The sequence below is a fragment of the Coregonus clupeaformis genome, chromosome 27, assembly GCF_020615455.1.
Source record: "Coregonus clupeaformis isolate EN_2021a chromosome 27, ASM2061545v1, whole genome shotgun sequence".
Taxonomy (NCBI): Eukaryota; Metazoa; Chordata; class Actinopteri; order Salmoniformes; family Salmonidae; genus Coregonus; species Coregonus clupeaformis.
Genome location: NC_059218.1, coordinates 39,031,952 through 39,051,398, shown reverse-complemented (window position 1 = coordinate 39,051,398; position 19,447 = coordinate 39,031,952). Strand labels below are relative to the sequence as shown.

The window sequence follows — 19,447 nt, the reverse complement described above, 5'->3', positions numbered from 1 at the left end:
CTGCCCCAATCAAACAAATTCTACTGAGGAAAATCACGAGAGGAAAGTTACTACGGATATTGCAGGAGTTTCCCCTTGAAATCATACATGTCCGTGGTAAGGACATCTTGGTTGCTGATTGTCTCTCAAGGGTGGGCATTCAATAAGTTTTGCGTTTAGCCCGTGTTTTTTTCCTTATTGGAGATGAGTATTGTTTTGGTTGGGCTCGTTCCAAGGGGACGAGAGTTATCGAAGCGTACGTGAGTTTTTCAAAACTTGGGAGCTTTAGGCAATTATAGAAAAAAATAAATAATAATAATATATATACATATATTTACAAAATATAAAAGTGTGTTTTTTCTTATTTAATTGTTGACAGCCATTAAACACCATGTTTTTCCATTGGAGAAGGTGACGCATTTAAGTAGCGACGTATTTAAGTTGTTGGTGTTGTTTTCTGTTGGTGGTCAGCAAACTTGTCCAACAAAAATATAGGATATATTTGTTGTCTTAAGGGGGAAGGTGTTACAGGTTTTGGTTTTTCAATTTATGTTTTGAGGTTGGACTTTAGCACGTATAGCTCGTTAGCACGTAGGGCGCACCAATTGGTGTCACCTCATTAGTCAGTATGTGTTACACCTGTGCTGGTTGCCTTCTCGTTAGTGGGAAGGTGTTTCACCTGTGCTGGCCCAGGTGCTATTTAAGAGTGGTTGGCCCAGTGCTCCAGTTGTCTTGATAGATGCGGAGGGTTAACACCTTTAGTTGTCTTGATAGATGCGGAGGGTTCACACCTTTAGTTGTCTTGATAGATGCGGAGGGTTAACACCTTTAGTTGTCTTGATAGATGCGGAGGGTTAACTCCTTTAGTTGTCTTGATAGATGCGGAGGGTTAACACCTTTAGTTGTCTTGATAGATGCGGAGGGTTCACACCTTTAGTTGTCTTGATAGATGCGGAGTGTTAACACCTTTAGTTGTCTTGATAGATGCGGAGGGTTAACTCCTTTAGTTGTCTTGATAGATGTGGAGGGTTAACACCTTTAGTTGTCTTGATAGATGCGGAGGGTTAACACCTTTAGTTGTCTTGATAGATGCGGAGGGTTAACACCTGTAGTTGTCTTGATAGATGGGGCGGGTTAACACCTTTAGTTGTCTTGATAGATGCGGAGGGTTAACACCTGTAGTTGTCTTGATAGATGCGGAGGGTTAACACCTGTAGTTGTCTTGATAGATGCGGAGGGTTAACATCTGTAGTTGTCTTGATAGATGCGGCGGGTTAACACCTTTAGTTGTCTTGATAGATGCGGAGGGTTAACACCTTTAGTTGTCTTGATAGATGCGGAGGGTTAACACCTTTAGTTGTCTTGATAGATGCGGAGGGTTAACACCTTTAGTTGTCTTGATAGATGCGGAGGGTTAACACCTTTAGTTGTCTTGATAGATGCGGCGGGTTAACACCTGTAGTTGTCTTGATAGATGGGGCGGGTTAACACCTTTAGTTGTCTTGATAGATGCGGAGGGTTAACACCTTTAGTTGTCTTGATAGATGCGGAGGGTTAACACCTGTAGTTGTCTTGATAGATGCGGAGGGTTAACACCTGTAGTTGTCTTGATAGATGCGGAGGGTTAACATCTGTAGTTGTCTTGATAGATGCGGCGGGTTAACACCTTTAGTTGTCTTGATAGATGCGGAGGGTTAACACCTTTAGTTGTCTTGATAGATGCGGAGGGTTAACACCTTTAGTTGGCACTCCCTATTTTGATTTCTAGACATACCTTTTTCTGATTTTGTTTTGCTCAACTTTTTGGTGTGCTTCCTGTCTTTAAGTTTGTTGTGGGATTTTCTTTTGTTTGCCTCTTATTGGGCAAATTTAGTGGGCGCTCATGGTCGGTGTCTTTTAGGTCCCAGTTGTTGTTGCTATGCAACTTTCAGTGGACACCCCCATGCGTGTCTTTTAGAACCCCTCCTAAAACCCCACCTGTTTTGTTTAGTTGTTGTCATTGACCCTTTGTTAGTTCCCCCTTCTGTTTGAGTGACATTTTTGGTTTTCTTGCTGGGGAACGTAGCAAACTGAAATGGTCTATAGATAATTTTTCCATTTTAGTAAATGCTTTTATCCAGAACAACTTACAGCAGTGAGTGCATATATTTTCGTACTGGTCCCCCGTGGGAATGATTAACACTCAACACAACAAAAAACCCTAGAGTATTTAAATTGTAGTAAATTTGACTAAATTACTAACTTCAAATGTACCAAGTATAATATATTATACTTATAAATATTATCGACATAAAAATAAAACAGTCATCCAAAATGTGACTAGAGGACAATATTCAAAAAGTATTTCAAAACCCACACAAGGTAGGCTATTTGACTTACAACGATTCTTACTTATGTAAAAATGCAAACAACTATTCAGAGACTATTTCAAAATGTATGTAACCTCTCTCAATAAGATGCAGTACAGACCAGGCCTGACACAAAATGTAGAAGTAGTAGCCTACTTTGACAATTCAGTGAATGCAACAAGTATTAGATAGAGACAGATAGAGAGAGAAGACACAAAACACAACTGTTCCACAGACCAAAGATTTGTAGGACAAATTCAAATTTCACACTGTCACTTCAGTGTTTGCAGTTAGCCTACAACATGTCATAGAACCCCTGCCATTGTCACTTTAGGCCCAGGCTGTGTGGTACAAGGGTGAATGGTGGGACTTAGGGCAGACACGCCATGGAAACGTTGGCTCCCCTCTCGGGTGTGCTCTCCCTCTTCATCCTCTCCCTCCTCTTCCTCCTCCTCTCACTCTCCCCATGTTCTGCTCCCTCCACTTTTTTCTCCCTCTTCCACTCCTCTTCCTCTCTCACTCCTCTTCCTCTCTCCCTCCACTCTCCTCTCACTCCACTCCACATCTCTATACCTCCAATCATCTCTAACTCCTCTTCCTCCCTGCATTTTGCTGCTGAGCCCTAACTCTCCACATCACTTCCTTTGCTTTCACTGACCTAGAGGATCAGAGTAACAGAGGGAGAGGAGATGAGCAACAAATAGGATCCAATTGTGGTCAGGAACATAATCTCTCTCTCACTATCTCTTCCTTCCTCTCTTTCTACTTCTCAACTATACACACACTCTTTTCCTAATAAGGGGTTTCCATAATAAATTTTGTGATACAGTTACACGCCTCCCAATTCCACACACACATACTCTCTCTCTCCTCCAATCAACTCTTGCTTTCTTGCCTGACAGACTAACTACAGAGTTTGCCAATGTTAGCTGATTAGTTACGAAGCTGGGACAGTTTCCAAATGAATTGCATCAGTAGAAACAGGACAAAACAAGCAATGTAAACAAATATCCAACTCATATGGGCATCTACTACCCTAACATGATAGCTAAGCTGTCAAATAATAGGAAAACGAGGCTATGAATATCTGCACCTAGCAAACACGACAAACATTAACCTAAGCCCAACAGATAAACACAAATTACTCTAGCCTTCATTTCGGTGGCTAGGTACAGTGCATTCGGAAAGTATTCAGACCCCTTGCCTTTTCCAGATTCTGTTACGGTACAGCCTTATTCTAAAATTGATTTAAAAAAGAATAATCCTCAGCAATCTACACACAATACCCCATAATGTCAAAGAGAAAACATGTTTTTAGAAATGTTTGCAAATGTATTACACATAAAAAACAGATACCCTATTTACATAAGTATTCAGACCTTTTGCTATGAGACTCAAAATTGAGCTCAGGTGCATCCTGTTTCCATTGATCATCCTTGAGATGTTTCTAGAACTTGATTGGAGTCCACCTGTGGTAAATTCAATTGATTGGACATAATTTGGAAAGGCTCACACTGTATAAGGTCCTACAGTTGACAGTGCATGTCAGAGCAATAACCAAGCCATGAGATCTAAGGAATTGTCCGTAGAGCTCCGAGACAGGATTGTGTCGAGGCACAGATCTGGGGAATGGTACCAAAAAATTTCTGCAGCATTGAAGGTCCCCAAGAACACTGGCCTCCATCATTCTTAAATGGAAGATAATTTGGAACCACCAAGACTCTTCCTAGAGCTGGCCGCCCGGCCAAACTGAGTAATCGGGGGAGAAGGGCCTTGGTCAGGGAGGTGACCAAGAACTCGATGGTCACTCTGACAGAGCTCCAGAGTTCCTCTGTGGAGAAGGTAGAACCTTCCAGAAGGACAAACATCTCTGCAGCACTCCACCAATCAGGCCTTTATGGTAGAGTGACCAGACGGAAGCCACTCCTCAGTAAAAGGCACATGACAGCCCGCTTGGAGTTTGCCAAAAGGCACCCAAAACTCTCAGAAAATGAGAAACAAGATTATCTGCTCTGATGAAACCAAGATTGAACTCTTTGGCCTGAATACCAAGCGTCACGTCTGGAGGAAACCTGGTACCATCCCTACGGTGAAGCATGGTGGTGGCAGCATCATGCTGTGGTGATGTTTTTCAGCGGCAGGGACTGGGAGACTAGTCAGGATAGAGGCAAAGATGAATGGAGCAAATTACAGAGAGATCCTTGATGAAAACCTGCTCCAGAGCGCTCAGGACCACAGACTGGGGCAAAGGTTCACCTTCCAACAGGACAACGACCCTAAGCACACAGCCAAGACAACACAGAAGTAGCTTCGGGACAAGTCTCTGAATGTCCTTGAGTGGCCCAGCCAGAGCACGGACTTGAACCCGATCGAACATCTCTGGAGAGGATAGCTGTGCAGCAACGCTCCCCATTCAACCTGACAGAGCTTGAGAGGATCTGCAGAGAAGAATGGGAGAAACTCCCCAAATACAGGTGTGCCATTACGGAGTGTAATAGTGTTTAATACCATATAGCTAGCCTATTATCATAATTCATTGTGTCATAGCCAAGAAGACTCGATGCTGTAATCGCTGCCAAAGGTGCTTCAAAAACGTACTGAGTAAAGGGTCTGAATACTCATGTAAATGTGATATTTCAGGTTTTTATCTATTTATAAATTAGCAAAAATTTCTACAAACTTTGTTTTTGCTTTGTCATCATTATTGTGGGGTATTTCTAACAGTCTTGAAGGAGTTCCCAAATATGCTGAGCACTTGTTGGCTGCTTTTCCATCACTCTGCAGTCCAACTCATCCCAAGCTTCATGGTGGGAACCACACATGCGGAGATCATCCATTCACCTACTCTGCGTCTCACGAAGACACAGCGGTTGGAACCAAAAATCTCAAATTTGGACTGATCAGACCAAAGGACAGATTTCCACAGGTCTAATGTCCATTGCTCGTGTATCTTGGCCCAAGCAAGTATTTTCTTCTTATTGGTGTCCTTTAGTAGTGGTTTCTTTGCAGCAATTCAACCATGAAGGCCTGATTCACGCAGTCTCCTCTGAACAGTTAATGTTGAGATGTGTCAGTTACTTGAGCTCTATGAAGCATTTATTTGGGCTGCAATCTGAGGTGCAGTTAATTGCCGATTTCTGAGGCTGGTAACTCTAATGAACTTATCTTCTGCAGCAGAGGTAACTCTGGGTCTTTCATTCCTGTGGCGGTCCTCATGAGAGCCAGTTTCATCATAGCGCTTGATGGTTTTTGCGACTGCACTTGAAGAAACTTTCAAAGTTCTTGAAATGTTCCATATTGACTGACCTTAATGTCTTAAAGTAATGATGGACTGTCGTTTCTCTTTGCTTATTTGAGCTGTTCTTGCAATAATATGGACTTGGTCTTTTACCAAATAGGGCTATCTTCTGTATACCAACCCTACCTTGTCACAACACAACTGATTGGCTCAAACGCATTAAGAAGGAAAGAAATTAACCTCTCTTGATTACAACCAAATTATGACAAATGTACTATATTACGTATTGGATCACTAAAAAATACAATTTTTACATTACCATGTAGTTTACCAATAAAATGGTCTGATGGTGATGTGGATATACTCGGAATACATATCCCAAAGGAAATAAATGATCTCACTTCAATACATTTTAATAGAAAGTTAGCAAAAATAGATAAGATCTTACTACCATGGAAAGGAAAATACCTGTCAATTTGTGGAAAAATCACCCTGATTAACTCTTTAGTATTATCCCAGTTTACCTATTTGCTTATGGTCTTGCCTATGCCTAGCGAACAGTTTTTTAAATTATATGAGAAAAAAATATTCTATTTTATTTGGAACAGCAAGCCAGACAAAATTAAAAGGGCCTATTTATATAATGAATATGAATTCGGAGGACAGAAATTATTAAATATTAAAGCATTAGACCTATCACTAAAAGCTTCAGTCATACAAAAGTCCGAACTGGTTCTCAAGCAAATTAGTAAGATTGTCTCACACAATGTTCAAGAAAGGCCTTTTTCCCTTTATTCAGATTACAACAACTCATTTTCAGTTATTTGAAAAGGAAATCATCTCCCAAATATCACTATTTCTAAAACAAGCCATAGAAAGTTGGTTGCAATTTCAATTTAATCCTCCAGAAACGACAGAACAAATAATGCAACAAATATTGTGGTTAAATTCAAATATACTAATTGACAAAAAACCTTTATTTTTGACAGAATGTTAAAAAAGGTATAATCTTCGTAAATGATATCATCGGTAGGACTGGTGGAGTTATGTCGCACATGCAGCTAACAAAAACATATGGAAATGTCTGCTCTACCCAAAATTACAACCAAATAATTGCAGCCTTACCTCAAAAGTGGAAGAGGAAAGTGGAAGGGGGAGAAAGTAAGGAACTGGTCTGTCGGCCCTGCATTAAAGAACATAATTGGTTAAGGAAAACTGTGATAAATAAAAAAGTATATCAGTTTCACTTAAGGACCAAAGGATTGACAGCCGTCCCATTTAGATTGCAAAATAGTTGGGAAGAGATTTTTGACGTACCGATCTCATGGCATAGTGTTTATGAACTGACACGCAAAACGACACCGGATTCAAAAATTAGAATCTTTCAATTTAAAATATTATATAAAATTCTTGCTACCAATATAATGTTATTTATATGGGGGATACAATCTTCCCAGCTCTGCAGATTTTGCTGTGAAGAGACAGAATCATTAGATCATTTGTTTTGGTTCTGTCCATTTGTAGCTTGTTTTTGGACACAGGTTCAGGAATGGCTAAAGGATTGCAATATTTACCTGGAGCTAACCTTGCAGATAGCATTACTGGGTGATCTGAAAAGTCATAGTCAATCGATCAATAATATAATAATACTTTTAGCAAAAATGTTTATTTTTAATTCACAATCTGTAGAAGCAATGAGAATAGAAAGGTTCAGAACTTTTGTAAAACATCACAGTACAGTTGAAATATATATGGCAAATAGAAATCCTATATGGATGGTGTTAAGAGATAGATGGGAGGTATTGAATGGAGTTGAAGGATGGGACTAATAACAAATAACAACAAATAATAACAAGATAACTAATAATGTAAGCATACTGTGTCCATAATAAGTATATAGGTTGTATGTTGGGAGCTTTTGGGAAAGAGCACAGTTAGAAAGATATGGCATATAGAAGCAAACCGGATGGACATCATGAAAATAATCGGAGAGGTTGAGAGTAGAAGAAGTTCAGGAGCAAAAAAAACAACTAATAAAATAGAATTATTGTAAAATTGACTGTGTCCATAAGGTGTAGATAGTAAGTATAGGCTGGAAGTAGAGGCCTGGGCATTGTTGTTCACTAATTTACCCCAAGTAGGGAAAGGATGGCGGGGTTGAAAAGTAATAAAGGGGAGTATATATATAAAAAACATGGGGGATTGGAAGTGATGCAGACAATTACATTGATAGAAGTTACAATCTATCTGCAATATTAAGCTGATCTACCCCCATAAAAAAAAAAGAAGGAAAGAAATTCCACTAATTAACTTTTAAGAAGGCACACCTGTTAATTTAAATGCATTCCAGGTGACTACCTCATGAAGCTGGTTGAGAGAATTCCAAGAGTGTGCAAAGCTGTCATCAAGGCAAATGGTGGCTACTTTGAAGAATCTCAAATATTAAATATATTTTGATTTGTTAAACACCTTTTTGGTTACTACATGATTCCATATGTGTTATTTCATAGTTTTGATGTCTTCACTATTATTCTACAATGTAGAAAATAGTACAAATAAAGAAAAATCCTTGAATGAGTAGGTGTGTCCAAACCTTTGACTGGTACTTTTGACTGGTGTGTGTATATATATATATATATATATATATACATATATACTACCATTCAAAAGTTTTGGGTCACTTAGAAATGTTCTTGTTTAGTTTTTTGTCCATTAATATAACATCAAATTAATCAGAAAAACAGTGTAGACATTGTTAATGTTGTAAATGGCTATTGCAAAAAAAAAGCCATATCTCAGACTGGCCAATAAAAATAAAAGATTGAAATGGGCAGTCTGAGATATGGCTTTTTCTTTGCAACTCTGCCTAGAAGGTCAGCATCCCGGAGTCGCCTCTTCACTGTTGACGTTGAGACTGATGTTTTGCGGGTTTAATCAGCACAACAATTTTCAGCTGTGCTAACATAATTGCAAAAGGGTTTTCTAATGATCAATTATCCTTTTAAAATGATAAACTTGGATTAGCAAACATAACGTGCCATTGGAACACAGAACTGATGGTTGCTGATAATGGGCCTCTGTACGCCTATGTAGATATTCCATTAAAAATCAGCCATTTCCAGCTACAATAGCCATTTACAACATTAACAATGTCTACACTGTATTTCTGATCAATTTGATGTTATTTTAATGGACAAAGAAATTGTTTTTCTTTTGAAAACAAGGACATTTCTAAGTGACCCCAAACTTTTGAACGGTAGTGTATATATATATATTTATATATATATACAGTGGGGAAAAAAAGTATTTAGTCAGCCACCAATTGTGCAAGTTCTCCCACTTAAAAAGATGAGAGAGGCCTGTAATTATCATCATAGGTACACGTCAACTATGACAGACAAATTGAGAAAAAAAAAGTCCTGAAAATCACATTGTAGGATTTTTTATGAATTTATTTGCAAATTATGGTGGAAAATAAGTATTTGGTCACCTACAAACAAGCAAGATTTCTGGCTCTCACATACCTGTAACTTCTTCTTTAAGAGGCTCCTCTGTCCTCCACTCGTTACCTGTATTAATGGCACCTGTTTGAACTTGTTATCAGTATAAAAGACACCTGTCCACAACCTCAAACAGTCACACTCCAAACTCCACTATGGCCAAGACCAAAGAGCTGTCAAAGGACACCAGAAACAAAATTGTAGACCTGCACCAGGCTGGGAAGACTGAATCTGCAATAGGTAAGCAGCTTGGTTTGAAGAAATCAACTGTGGGAGCAATTATTAGGAAATGGAAGACATACAAGACCACTGATAATCTCCCTCGATCTGGGGCTCCACGCAAGATCTCACCCCGTGGGGTCAAAATGATCACAAGAACGGTGAGCAAAAATCCCAGAACCACATGGGGGGACCTAGTGAATGACCTGCAGAGAGCTGGGACCAAAGTAACAAAGCCTACCATCAGTAACACACTACGCCGCCAGGGACTCAAATCCTGCAGTGCCAGACGTGTCCCCCTGCTTAAGCCAGTACATGTCCAGGCCCGTCTGAAGTTTGCTAGAGTGCATTTGGATGATCCAGAAGAGGATTGGGAGAATGTCATATGGTCAGATGAGACCAAAATATAACTTTTTTGGTAAAAACTCAACTCGTCATGTTTGGAGGACAAAGAATGCTGAGTTGCATCCAAAGAACACCATACCTACTGTGAAGCATGGGGGTGGAAACATCATGCTTTGGGGCTGTTTTTTCTGCAAAGGGACCAGGACGACTGATCCGTGTAAAGGAAAGAATGAATGGGGCCATGTATCGTGAGATTTTGAGTGAAAACCTCCTTCCATCAGCAAGGGCATTGAAGATGAAACGTGGCTGGGTCTTTCAGCATGACAATGATCCCAAACACACTGCCCGGGCAACGAAGGAGTGGCTTCGTAAGAAGCATTTCAAGGTCCTGGAGTGGCCTAGCCAGTCTCCAGATCTCAACCCCATAGAAAATCTTTGGAGGGAGTTGAAAGTCTGTGTTGCCCAGCGACAGCCCCAAAACATCACTGCTCTAGAGGAGATCTGCATGGAGGAATGGGCCAAAATACTAGCAACAGTGTGTGAAAACCTTGTGAAGACTTACAGAAAACGTTTGACCTGTGTCATTGCCAACAAAGGGTATATAACAAAGTATTGAGAAACTTTTGTTATTGACCAAATACTTATTTTCCACCATTATTTGCAAATAAATTCATAAAAAATCCTACAATTTTCCTAATTTTGTCTGTCATAGTTGACGTGTACCTATGATGAAAATTACAGGCCTCTCTCATCTTTTTAAGTGGGAGAACTTGCACAATTGGTGGCTGACTAAATACTTTTTTCCCCCACTGTATATGGAACTACTCCAAAGAGAGCTAGGCAAACAGAGAGAGACAGCCATGGTTTCATCGGTGTGTACATTATGTATTTTTTTGGGGTTGTACTTAATATGACTGTGATATGTGGTTGTCCCACCTAGCTATCTTAAGATGAATGCACTAATTGTAAGTCACTCTGGATAAGAGCATCTGCTAAATGACTAAAATGTAAATGTAAAATGTTGTACATGTAGTTTACATATTTTATGTATGGGATTTTACTGTGTGTTTCCACAGGTTTTATTTGGTGGTTTAATATGTGTTGATGTACAGTGGCTTGCGAAAGTATTCACTCCCTTTGGCATTTTTCCTATTTTGTTGCCTTACAACCTGGAATTAAAATGGATTTTTTGGGGGTTTGTATCATTTGATTTACACAACATGCCTACCACTTTGAAGATGCTAAATATGTTTTTATTGTGAAACAAACAAAAAATAAGACAAAAAAACAGAAAACTTGAGCTTGCATTACTATTCACCCCCCCCCCAAAGTCAATACTTTGTAGAGCCACCTTTTGCAGCAATTACAGCTACAAGTCTCTTGGGGTATGTCTCTATAAGCTTGGCACATTTAGCCACTGGGATGTTTTGCCCATTCTTAAGGCAAAACTGCTCCAGCTCCTTCAAGTTGGATGGGTTCCGCTGGTGTACAGCAATCTTTAAGTCATACCACAGATTCTCAATTGGATTGCGGTCTGGGCTTTGACTAGACAATTCCAAGACATTTAAATGTTTCCCCTTAAACCACTCAAGTGTTGCTTTAGCAGTATGCTTAGGGTCATTGTCCTGCTTGAAGGTGAACCTCCGTCCCAGTCTCAAATCTCTGGAAGACTGAAACAGGTTTCCCTCAAGAATTTCCCTGTATTTAGCGCCATCTATCATTCCTTCAATTCTGACCAGTTTCCCAGTCCCTGCGGATGAAAAACACCCCCACAGCATGATGCTGCCACCACCATGCTTCACTGTGGGGATGGTGTTCTCTTGGTGATGAGAGTTGTTGGGTTTGCGCCAGACATAGCGTTTTCCTTGATGGCCATAAAACCTCAATTTTAGTCTCATCTGACCAGAGTACCTTCTTCCATATGTTTGGGGAGTCTCCCATATGCCTTTTGGCGAACACCAAACGTGTTTGCTTATTTTTGTCTTTAATCAATGGCATTTTTTCTGGCCACTCTTCCGTAAAGCCCAGCTCTGTGGAGTGTACGGCTTAAAGTGGTCCTATGGACAGATACTCCAATCTCCGCTGTGGAGCTTTGCAGCTCCTTCAGGGTTATCTTTGGTCTCTTTGTTGCCTCTCTGATTAATGCCCTCCTTGCCTGGTCCGTGAGTTTTGGTGAGTGGCCCTCTCTTGGCAGGTTTGTTGTAGTGCCATATTCTTTCCATTTTTTAATAATGGATTTAATGGTGCTATGTGCAATGTTCAAAGTTTCTGATATTTTTTTATAACCCAACCCTGATCTGTACTTCTCCACAACTTTGTCCCTGACATGTTTGGAGAGCTCCTTGGTCTTCAAGGTGCCGCTTGCTTGGTGGTGCCCCTTGCTTAGTGGTGTTGCAGACTTTTGTGCCTTTCAGAACAGGTGTATATATACAGTGGGGGAAAAAAGTATTTAGTCAGCCACCAATTGTGCAAGTTCTCCCACTTAAAAAGATGAGAGAGGCCTGTAAATTTCATCATAGGTACACGTCAACTATGACAGACAAAATGAGGAAAAAAAATCCAGAAAATCACATTGTAGGATTTTTAATGAATTTATTTGCAAATGATGGTGGAAAATAAGTATTTGGTCAATAACAAAAGTTTCTCAATACTTTGTTATATACCCTTTGTTGGCAATGATACAGGTCAAACGTTTTCTGTAAGTCTTCACAAGGTTTTCACACACTGTTGCTGGTATTTTGGCCCATTCCTCCATGCAGATCTCCTCTAGAGCAGTGATGTTTTGGGGCTTTCGCTGGGCAACACGGACTTTCAACTCCCTCCAAAGATTTTCTATGGGGTTGAGATCTGGAGACTGGCTAGGCCACTCCAGGACCTTGAAATGCTTCTTACGAAGCCACTCCTTCGTTGCCCGGGCGGTGTGTTTGGGATCATTGTCATGCTGAAAGACCCAGCCACATTTCATCTTCAATGCCCTTGCTGATGGAAGGAGGTTTTCACTCAAAATCTCACGATACATGGCCCCATTCATTCTTTCCTTTACATGGATCAGTCGTCCTGGTCCCTTTGCAGAAAAACAGCCCCAAAGCATGATGTTTCCACCCCCATGCTTCACAGTAGGTATGGTGTTCTTTGGATGCAACTCAGCATTCTTTGTCCTCCAAACACGACGAGTTGAGTTTTTACCAAAAAGTTATATTTTGGTTTCATCTGACCACATGACATTCTCCCAATCCTCTTCTGGATCATCCAAAAGCACTCTAGAAAACTTCAGACGGGCCTGGACATGTACTGGCTTAAGCAGGGGGACACGTCTGGCACTGCAGGATTTGAGTCCCTGGCGGCGTAGTGTGTTACTGATGGTAGGCTTTGTTACTTTGGTCCCAGCTCTCTGCAGGTCATTCACTAGGTCCCCCCATGTGGTTCTGGGATTTTTGCTCACTGTTCTTGTGATCATTTTGACCCCACGGGGTGAGACCTTGCGTGGAGCCCCAGATCGAGGGAGATTATCAGTGGTCTTGTATGTCTTTCATTTCCTAATAAATGCTCCCACAGTTGATTTCTTCAAACCAAGCTGCTTACCTATTGCAGATTCAGTCTTCCCAGCCTGGTGCAGGTCTACAATTTTGTTTCTGGTGTCCTTTGACAGCTCTTTGGTCTTGGCCATAGTGGAGTTTGGAGTGTGACTGTTTGAGGTTGTGGACAGGTGTCTTTTATACTGATAACAAGTTCAAACAGGTGCCATTAATACAGGTAACGAGTGGAGGACAGAGGAGCCTCTTAAAGAAGAAGTTACAGGTCTGTGAGAGCCTGAAATCTTGCTTGTTTGTAGGTGACCAAATACTTATTTTCCACCATAATTTGCAAATAAATTCATAAAAAATCCTACAATTTGATTTTCTGGAGAAAAAAAATCTCAATTTGTCTGTCATAGTTGACGTGTACCTATGATGAAAATTACAGGCCTCTCTCATCTTTTTAAGTGGGAGAACTTTCACAATTGGTGGCTGACTAAATACTTTTTTTCCCCCACTGTATATATACTTAGATCATGTAACAGATCATGTGACATTTAGAGTGCGCACAGGTGGACCTTATTTAACTAATTATGTGACTTCTGAAGGTAATTGGTTGCACCAGATCTTATTTAGGGGCTTCTTAGCAAAGGGGGTGAATACATATGCACGCACCACTTATCCGTTATTTATTTTTTAGAATTTCTTGAAACAAGTTGTTTTTTTCATTTCACTTCACCAATTACAGGTTGTAATGCAACATAATAGGAAAAATGCCAAGGGGGATGAATACTTTTGCAGGGCAGTGTATAAGAAATGAGTGTGTTAATGTGTGTGTATATATTGACCTAGAGTCATGCACGTCAATGGTGGTGGGGTTGGGGTAGAGAGTATTGTGTATATGCGTGCATATCAGTCTCCTGCAGCTGCTGGCTCGCTGAGTGTGCTTGTTTCTCCCTTGTCTTTCCTCTTCACCTTCAGAGGGAAGGACACACATTCCAGTGCTGCTTCCCGACTCTGGCCCTGGGCGACTGGCCCTGGGTGACTGGCCCTGGGCAACGCTCGGCCGGAGCTGATAAGTGATGGGGCCCCCAGCCTCCACACAGCGCCGTGCCGGACGCCCCCCTCCTCCCCCTCCTCCTCCTCCCAACCCTGACCCCCCCTGCAGCCTGGCTCATTGCACAGAAGTGCAGCTCCGGAATTCTGCCCTGTGCCCCACTTCTGCCCCCCCCCCCCCCCCATTCCCTCCCTGCCAGAGAGGAGGGGCTATTTAAAGAGATACGCCTGCTTTTATTTTGCCGCTGATGGGTGACACTGCAGCCCATCTTCTTCCCCCACTGTTTATATGGGCTGGGCTGGGCAGGTTTGGGCTGGGCTGAGGTGTGAAAAGTGGCAGCGACCTGTCTCAGTGGTCTGTCTGAAGACACAGTGAGACAGACACAGCCACCATTGTATTGACGAGTGGCTTGAGAGCAGAAGGAGAGTCATGCAACTGTGATCAGGTGTTGCCAAGGTTTTATACAAATGGCTGCACAGTTAGTTAACCCGCGGAGCGTAATGCTTTTTTCCGCTCCGTTTGCGTTGACAGAGCTGAGAATTCATCGGCTTGATGTTTTGCTTTGGGTTTCAGGCAGAATGCTCGGCCTGGGTTTGGGCAGTTTTTGGTTTGTTAAGACAGGTTGGTCTGGCGTCTCATTTCTACCTCCAGAGAGGTATCAGGTTAACCTTCCTCACATTGATATTTAAACGAAGGGATGAAAATATAAATGAAAAAAGAAAAAAATTCAACATGTTGAATGCTTGCACTCTCAAACACATGCAAGTGTGCGCGCGTACACACACACAGAAATGAACACATACATGTACTGTACTTATACTCCATGCATTAAGCATTCCACTCAGAATCAATACCAAAAATGCAAGTGCCAAAAAGCCTCCGACCATGAGTGCGTGTGTGACTGTGTGTGTATGCAAGCGTGTTTGTGCGTGCGTGCATGTGTGTTTGCCTCAATTGCTGGAACCTATCCAGGGTTTCCGTGGCGACCACACAACACAGCGAGACAATCAGAAACAGGCCCACGCAGCGCAGCGAGAGGACATTAACACAGGAAGGGAGGGCGGCAGAGGAAGGCTGAGGGAGGGGGGCAGAGCTACAGGGAAAGGGGTGAGCGAGTGAGGGCAAGGGAAAGAAAGAAGAAAAAACAACAAATGAAAAGGAAAACCTTTAAAGCTAGTTTAGGCCTCTCTCTTTCATGCCTCACTGCTATCAAGTGTTCACTTCAAATCTTCTTTGGCCATAGAACTGACTGCCTGTCCTGGGCTGCATGCAGAACCTCTACGTGTGTGTCTGACTTTTATGTGGTGGGGTTAGTCAGAGATGGGTGCATGCGTGACTGAGTCTGTGTGTGTGGTGTGTGTGTGTATGTGCGGTTATGCGTGTGTTAGAGAGAATGTGGTGTGAGCGACCATGTGTCTGACAATCTATATGTGTTGGAAAATGAATGTGTGTGTATATGCGTGTGTGTGTGTGTGTGTACACATCTGTGTCCCCCAGGGACAGCGCTAAAAATTCTCTGCTCCTCAAGCCTTGTGGTGTCTGAACAGCGTCTGTCTGCTCTCCATCGCTGTCCCTGTAGTCCTCCTCCTCTCCTCCGCTCCCATGCCGCCATCCCTCAATTACACCCCCTCACAAACACTGTGGCCTCTCTCTCACAAACACACACACACACACACTACACCCAGCTGCGTCCCTGCTCCACTTCCTCTGAGGATGGCCTCCAGTCTGGCAGACCACAGCCCAGGAAGAATGAGTCGGAGAGAAAGGGAGAGCAGGAAAAGAGGGAGGAAGAGGGGAAGAGAGAACAGGAGAAAGAGGGAAAGGCCAGAAATAGGTGGAGACGGAATCAGGGAGAATATCTCCTGAATAATAGGTGAGGAGATGGAATCAGGGAGAATATTATATGAATAATAGGTGAGGAGATGGAATCAGGGAGAATATCCCATGAGTAATAGGTGAGGAGATGGAATCAGGAGGAATATACCATGAATAATTGGAGAGGAGATGGAATCAGGGAGAATATACCATGAATAATAGTTGAGGAGATGGAATCAGGCAGAATATCCCATGAATAATAGTTGAGGAGATGGAATCAGGGAGAATATGCCATGAATAATCAGACCCCTGTCATTAGCATTCCCAGTTACAAGGAGGCTTTGCAACACACCAACACATTGTAACCAACACATCAAGACATAGTAACCAACACACCAAGAAGTAGTAACCAACACACCAACACATAGTAACCAACATTCCAACACATAGTAACCAAGACATAGCAACCAACACAGCAAGACATAGTAACCAAGACATAGTAACCAACACACCAAGACACAGTAACCAAGACATAGTAAGCAAGACATAGTACCAACACACCAAGACATAGTAACCAAGACATAGTAAGCAAGACATAGTAACCAACACACCAAGACATAGTAACCAACACACCAAGACGTAGTAACCAACACACCAAGACATAGTAACCAACACACCAAGACATAGTAACCAAGACATAGTAACCAACACACCAAGACATAGTAACCAACACACAAAGACATTGTAAACAAGACATAGTAACCAACACACCAAGAAGTAGTAACCAACACACCAAGACATAGTAACAAACACACCAAGACATAGTAACCAAGACATAGTAACCAAGACATAGGAACCAACACACCAAGAAATAGTAACCAACACACCAAGACATAGTAACCAACACACCAAGACATAGTAACCAAGACATAGCAACCAACACACCAAGACATAGTAACCAACAAACAAAGACATAGTAACCAAGACATAGTAACCAACACACCAAGACGTGGTAACCAACACACCAAGACGTAGTAACCAAGACATAGTAACCAACACACCAAGATATAGTAACCAAGACATAGTAACCAAGACATAGTAACCAACACACCAAGACATAGTAACCAACACACCAAGACATAGTAACCAAGACATAGTAACCAAGACATAGTAACCAACACACCAAGACATAGTATCCAACACACAAATACATTGTAACCAAGACATAGTAACCAATACATAGTAACCAACACACCAAGACATAGCAACCAACACACTAAGACATAGTAACCAAGACATAGTAACCAAGACATAGTAACCAACACACAAACACATTGTAACCAAGACATAGTAACCAACCCACCAAGACATAGTAACCAAGACCAAGACGTAGTAACCAACACACCAAGACATAGTAACCAACACCAAGAAGTAGTAACCAACACACCAAGACATAGTAACCAACACACCAAGACATAGTAACCAACACACAAAGACATTGTAACCAAGACGTAGTAACCAACACACCAAGACATAGTAACCAATACACCAAGACATAGTAACCAACACACCAAGACATAGTAACCAAGACATAGTAGCCAAGACATAGTAACCAACACACCAAGAAATAGTAACCAACACAAAAAGACATAGTAACCAACACACCAATACATAGTAACCAAGACATAGTAACCAACACACAAATACATTGTAACCAAGACATAGTAACCAACACACCAAGACATAGTAACCAACACACCAAGACATAGTAACCAAGACATAGTAACCAAGACATAGTAACCAACACACCAAGACATAGTATCCAACACACAAATACATTGTAACCAAGACATAGTAACCAATACATAGTAACCAACACACCAAGACATAGCAACCAACACACTAAGACATAGTAACCAAGACATAGTAACCAAGACATAGTAACCAACACACAAACACATTGTAACCAAGACATAGTAACCAAGACATAGTAACCAAGACATAGTAACCAACACACCAATACATAGTAACCAACACCAAGAAGTAGTAACCAACACACCAAGACATAGTAACCAACACACAAAGACATTGTAACCAAGACGTAGTAACCAACACACCAAGACGTAGTAACCAATACACCAAGACATAGTAACCAACACACCAAGACATAGTAACCAAGACATAGTAGCCAAGACATAGTAACCAACACACCAAGAAATAGTAACCAACACAAAAAGACATAGTAACCAACACACCAATACATAGTAACCAAGACATAGTAACCAACACACCAAGACATAGTAACCAACACACCAAGACATAGTAACCAAGACACCAAGATGTGGTAACCAACACACCAAGACATAGTAACCAACACACCAATAAATAGTAACCAACACACCAAGATATAGTAATCAACAAACCAAGACATAGTAACCAAGACATAGTAACCAAGACATAGTAACCAACACACCAAGAAATAGTAACCAACACACCAAGACATAGTAACCAACACACCAAGACATAGTAACCAAGACATAGTAACCAACACACCAAGACATAGTAACCAACACACAAAAACATTGTAACCAAGACATAGTAACCAACACACCAATACATAGTAACCAAGACATAGTAACCAACACACCAATATGTGGTAACCAACACACCAAGACATAGTAACCAACACACCAATACATAGTAACCAATACACCAAGACATTGTAACCAACACACCAAGACATAGTAACCAAGACATAGTAACCAAAACATAGTAACCAACACACCAAGACATAGTAACCAATACACCAAGACATTGTAACCAACACACCAAGACATAGTAACCAAGACATTGTAACCAAGACATAGTAACCAACACACCAATAAATAGTAACCAACACACCAAGACGTAGTAACCAACACACCAAGACATAGTAACCAAGACATAGTAACCAACACACCAAGACATAGTAACCAATACACCAAGACATTGTAACCAACACACCAAGACATAGTAACCAAGACATAGTAACCAACACACCAAGAAATAGTAACCAACACACCAAGACATAGTAACCAAGACATAGTAACCAAGACATAGTAACCAAGACATAGTAACCAACACACCAAGACATAGCAACCAATACACAAAGACATTGTAACCAAGACATAGTAACCAACACACCGAGACGTAGTAACCAACACACCAAGACATAGTAACCAACACACCAAGACATAGTAACCAAGACATAGTAACCAAGACATAGTAAACAAGACATAGTAACCAACACACCACGACATAGCAACCAATACACAAAGACATAGTAACCAAGACATAGTAACCAACACACCACGACATAGAAACCAATACACAAAGACATTGTAACCAAGACATAGTAACCAACAAACCAAGACGTAGTAACCAACACACCA

At 41.2% G+C, this 19,447-nt stretch overlaps 1 protein-coding gene across 3 annotated transcripts in view; it reads left to right on the top strand.

Moving 5' to 3' along the window:
* The window catches only part of LOC121542084 (vegetative cell wall protein gp1), a 37,549-nt gene that overhangs the window by 16,568 nt on the left and 1,534 nt on the right, over positions 1–19,447 (top strand). Inside the window, exon 7 of one of the 3 annotated variants that reach the window (XM_041851542.2) lies at positions 14,126–14,267. The exons of the other annotated variants lie outside the window; for them this stretch is intronic. Coding sequence (XP_041707476.2) covers positions 14,126–14,220 — 95 coding nt within the window. The 3' untranslated portion in view covers positions 14,221–14,267. Of the gene's footprint in view, positions 1–14,125; positions 14,268–19,447 lie in introns of those variants that run through there. 3 annotated transcript variants of the gene reach the window in all.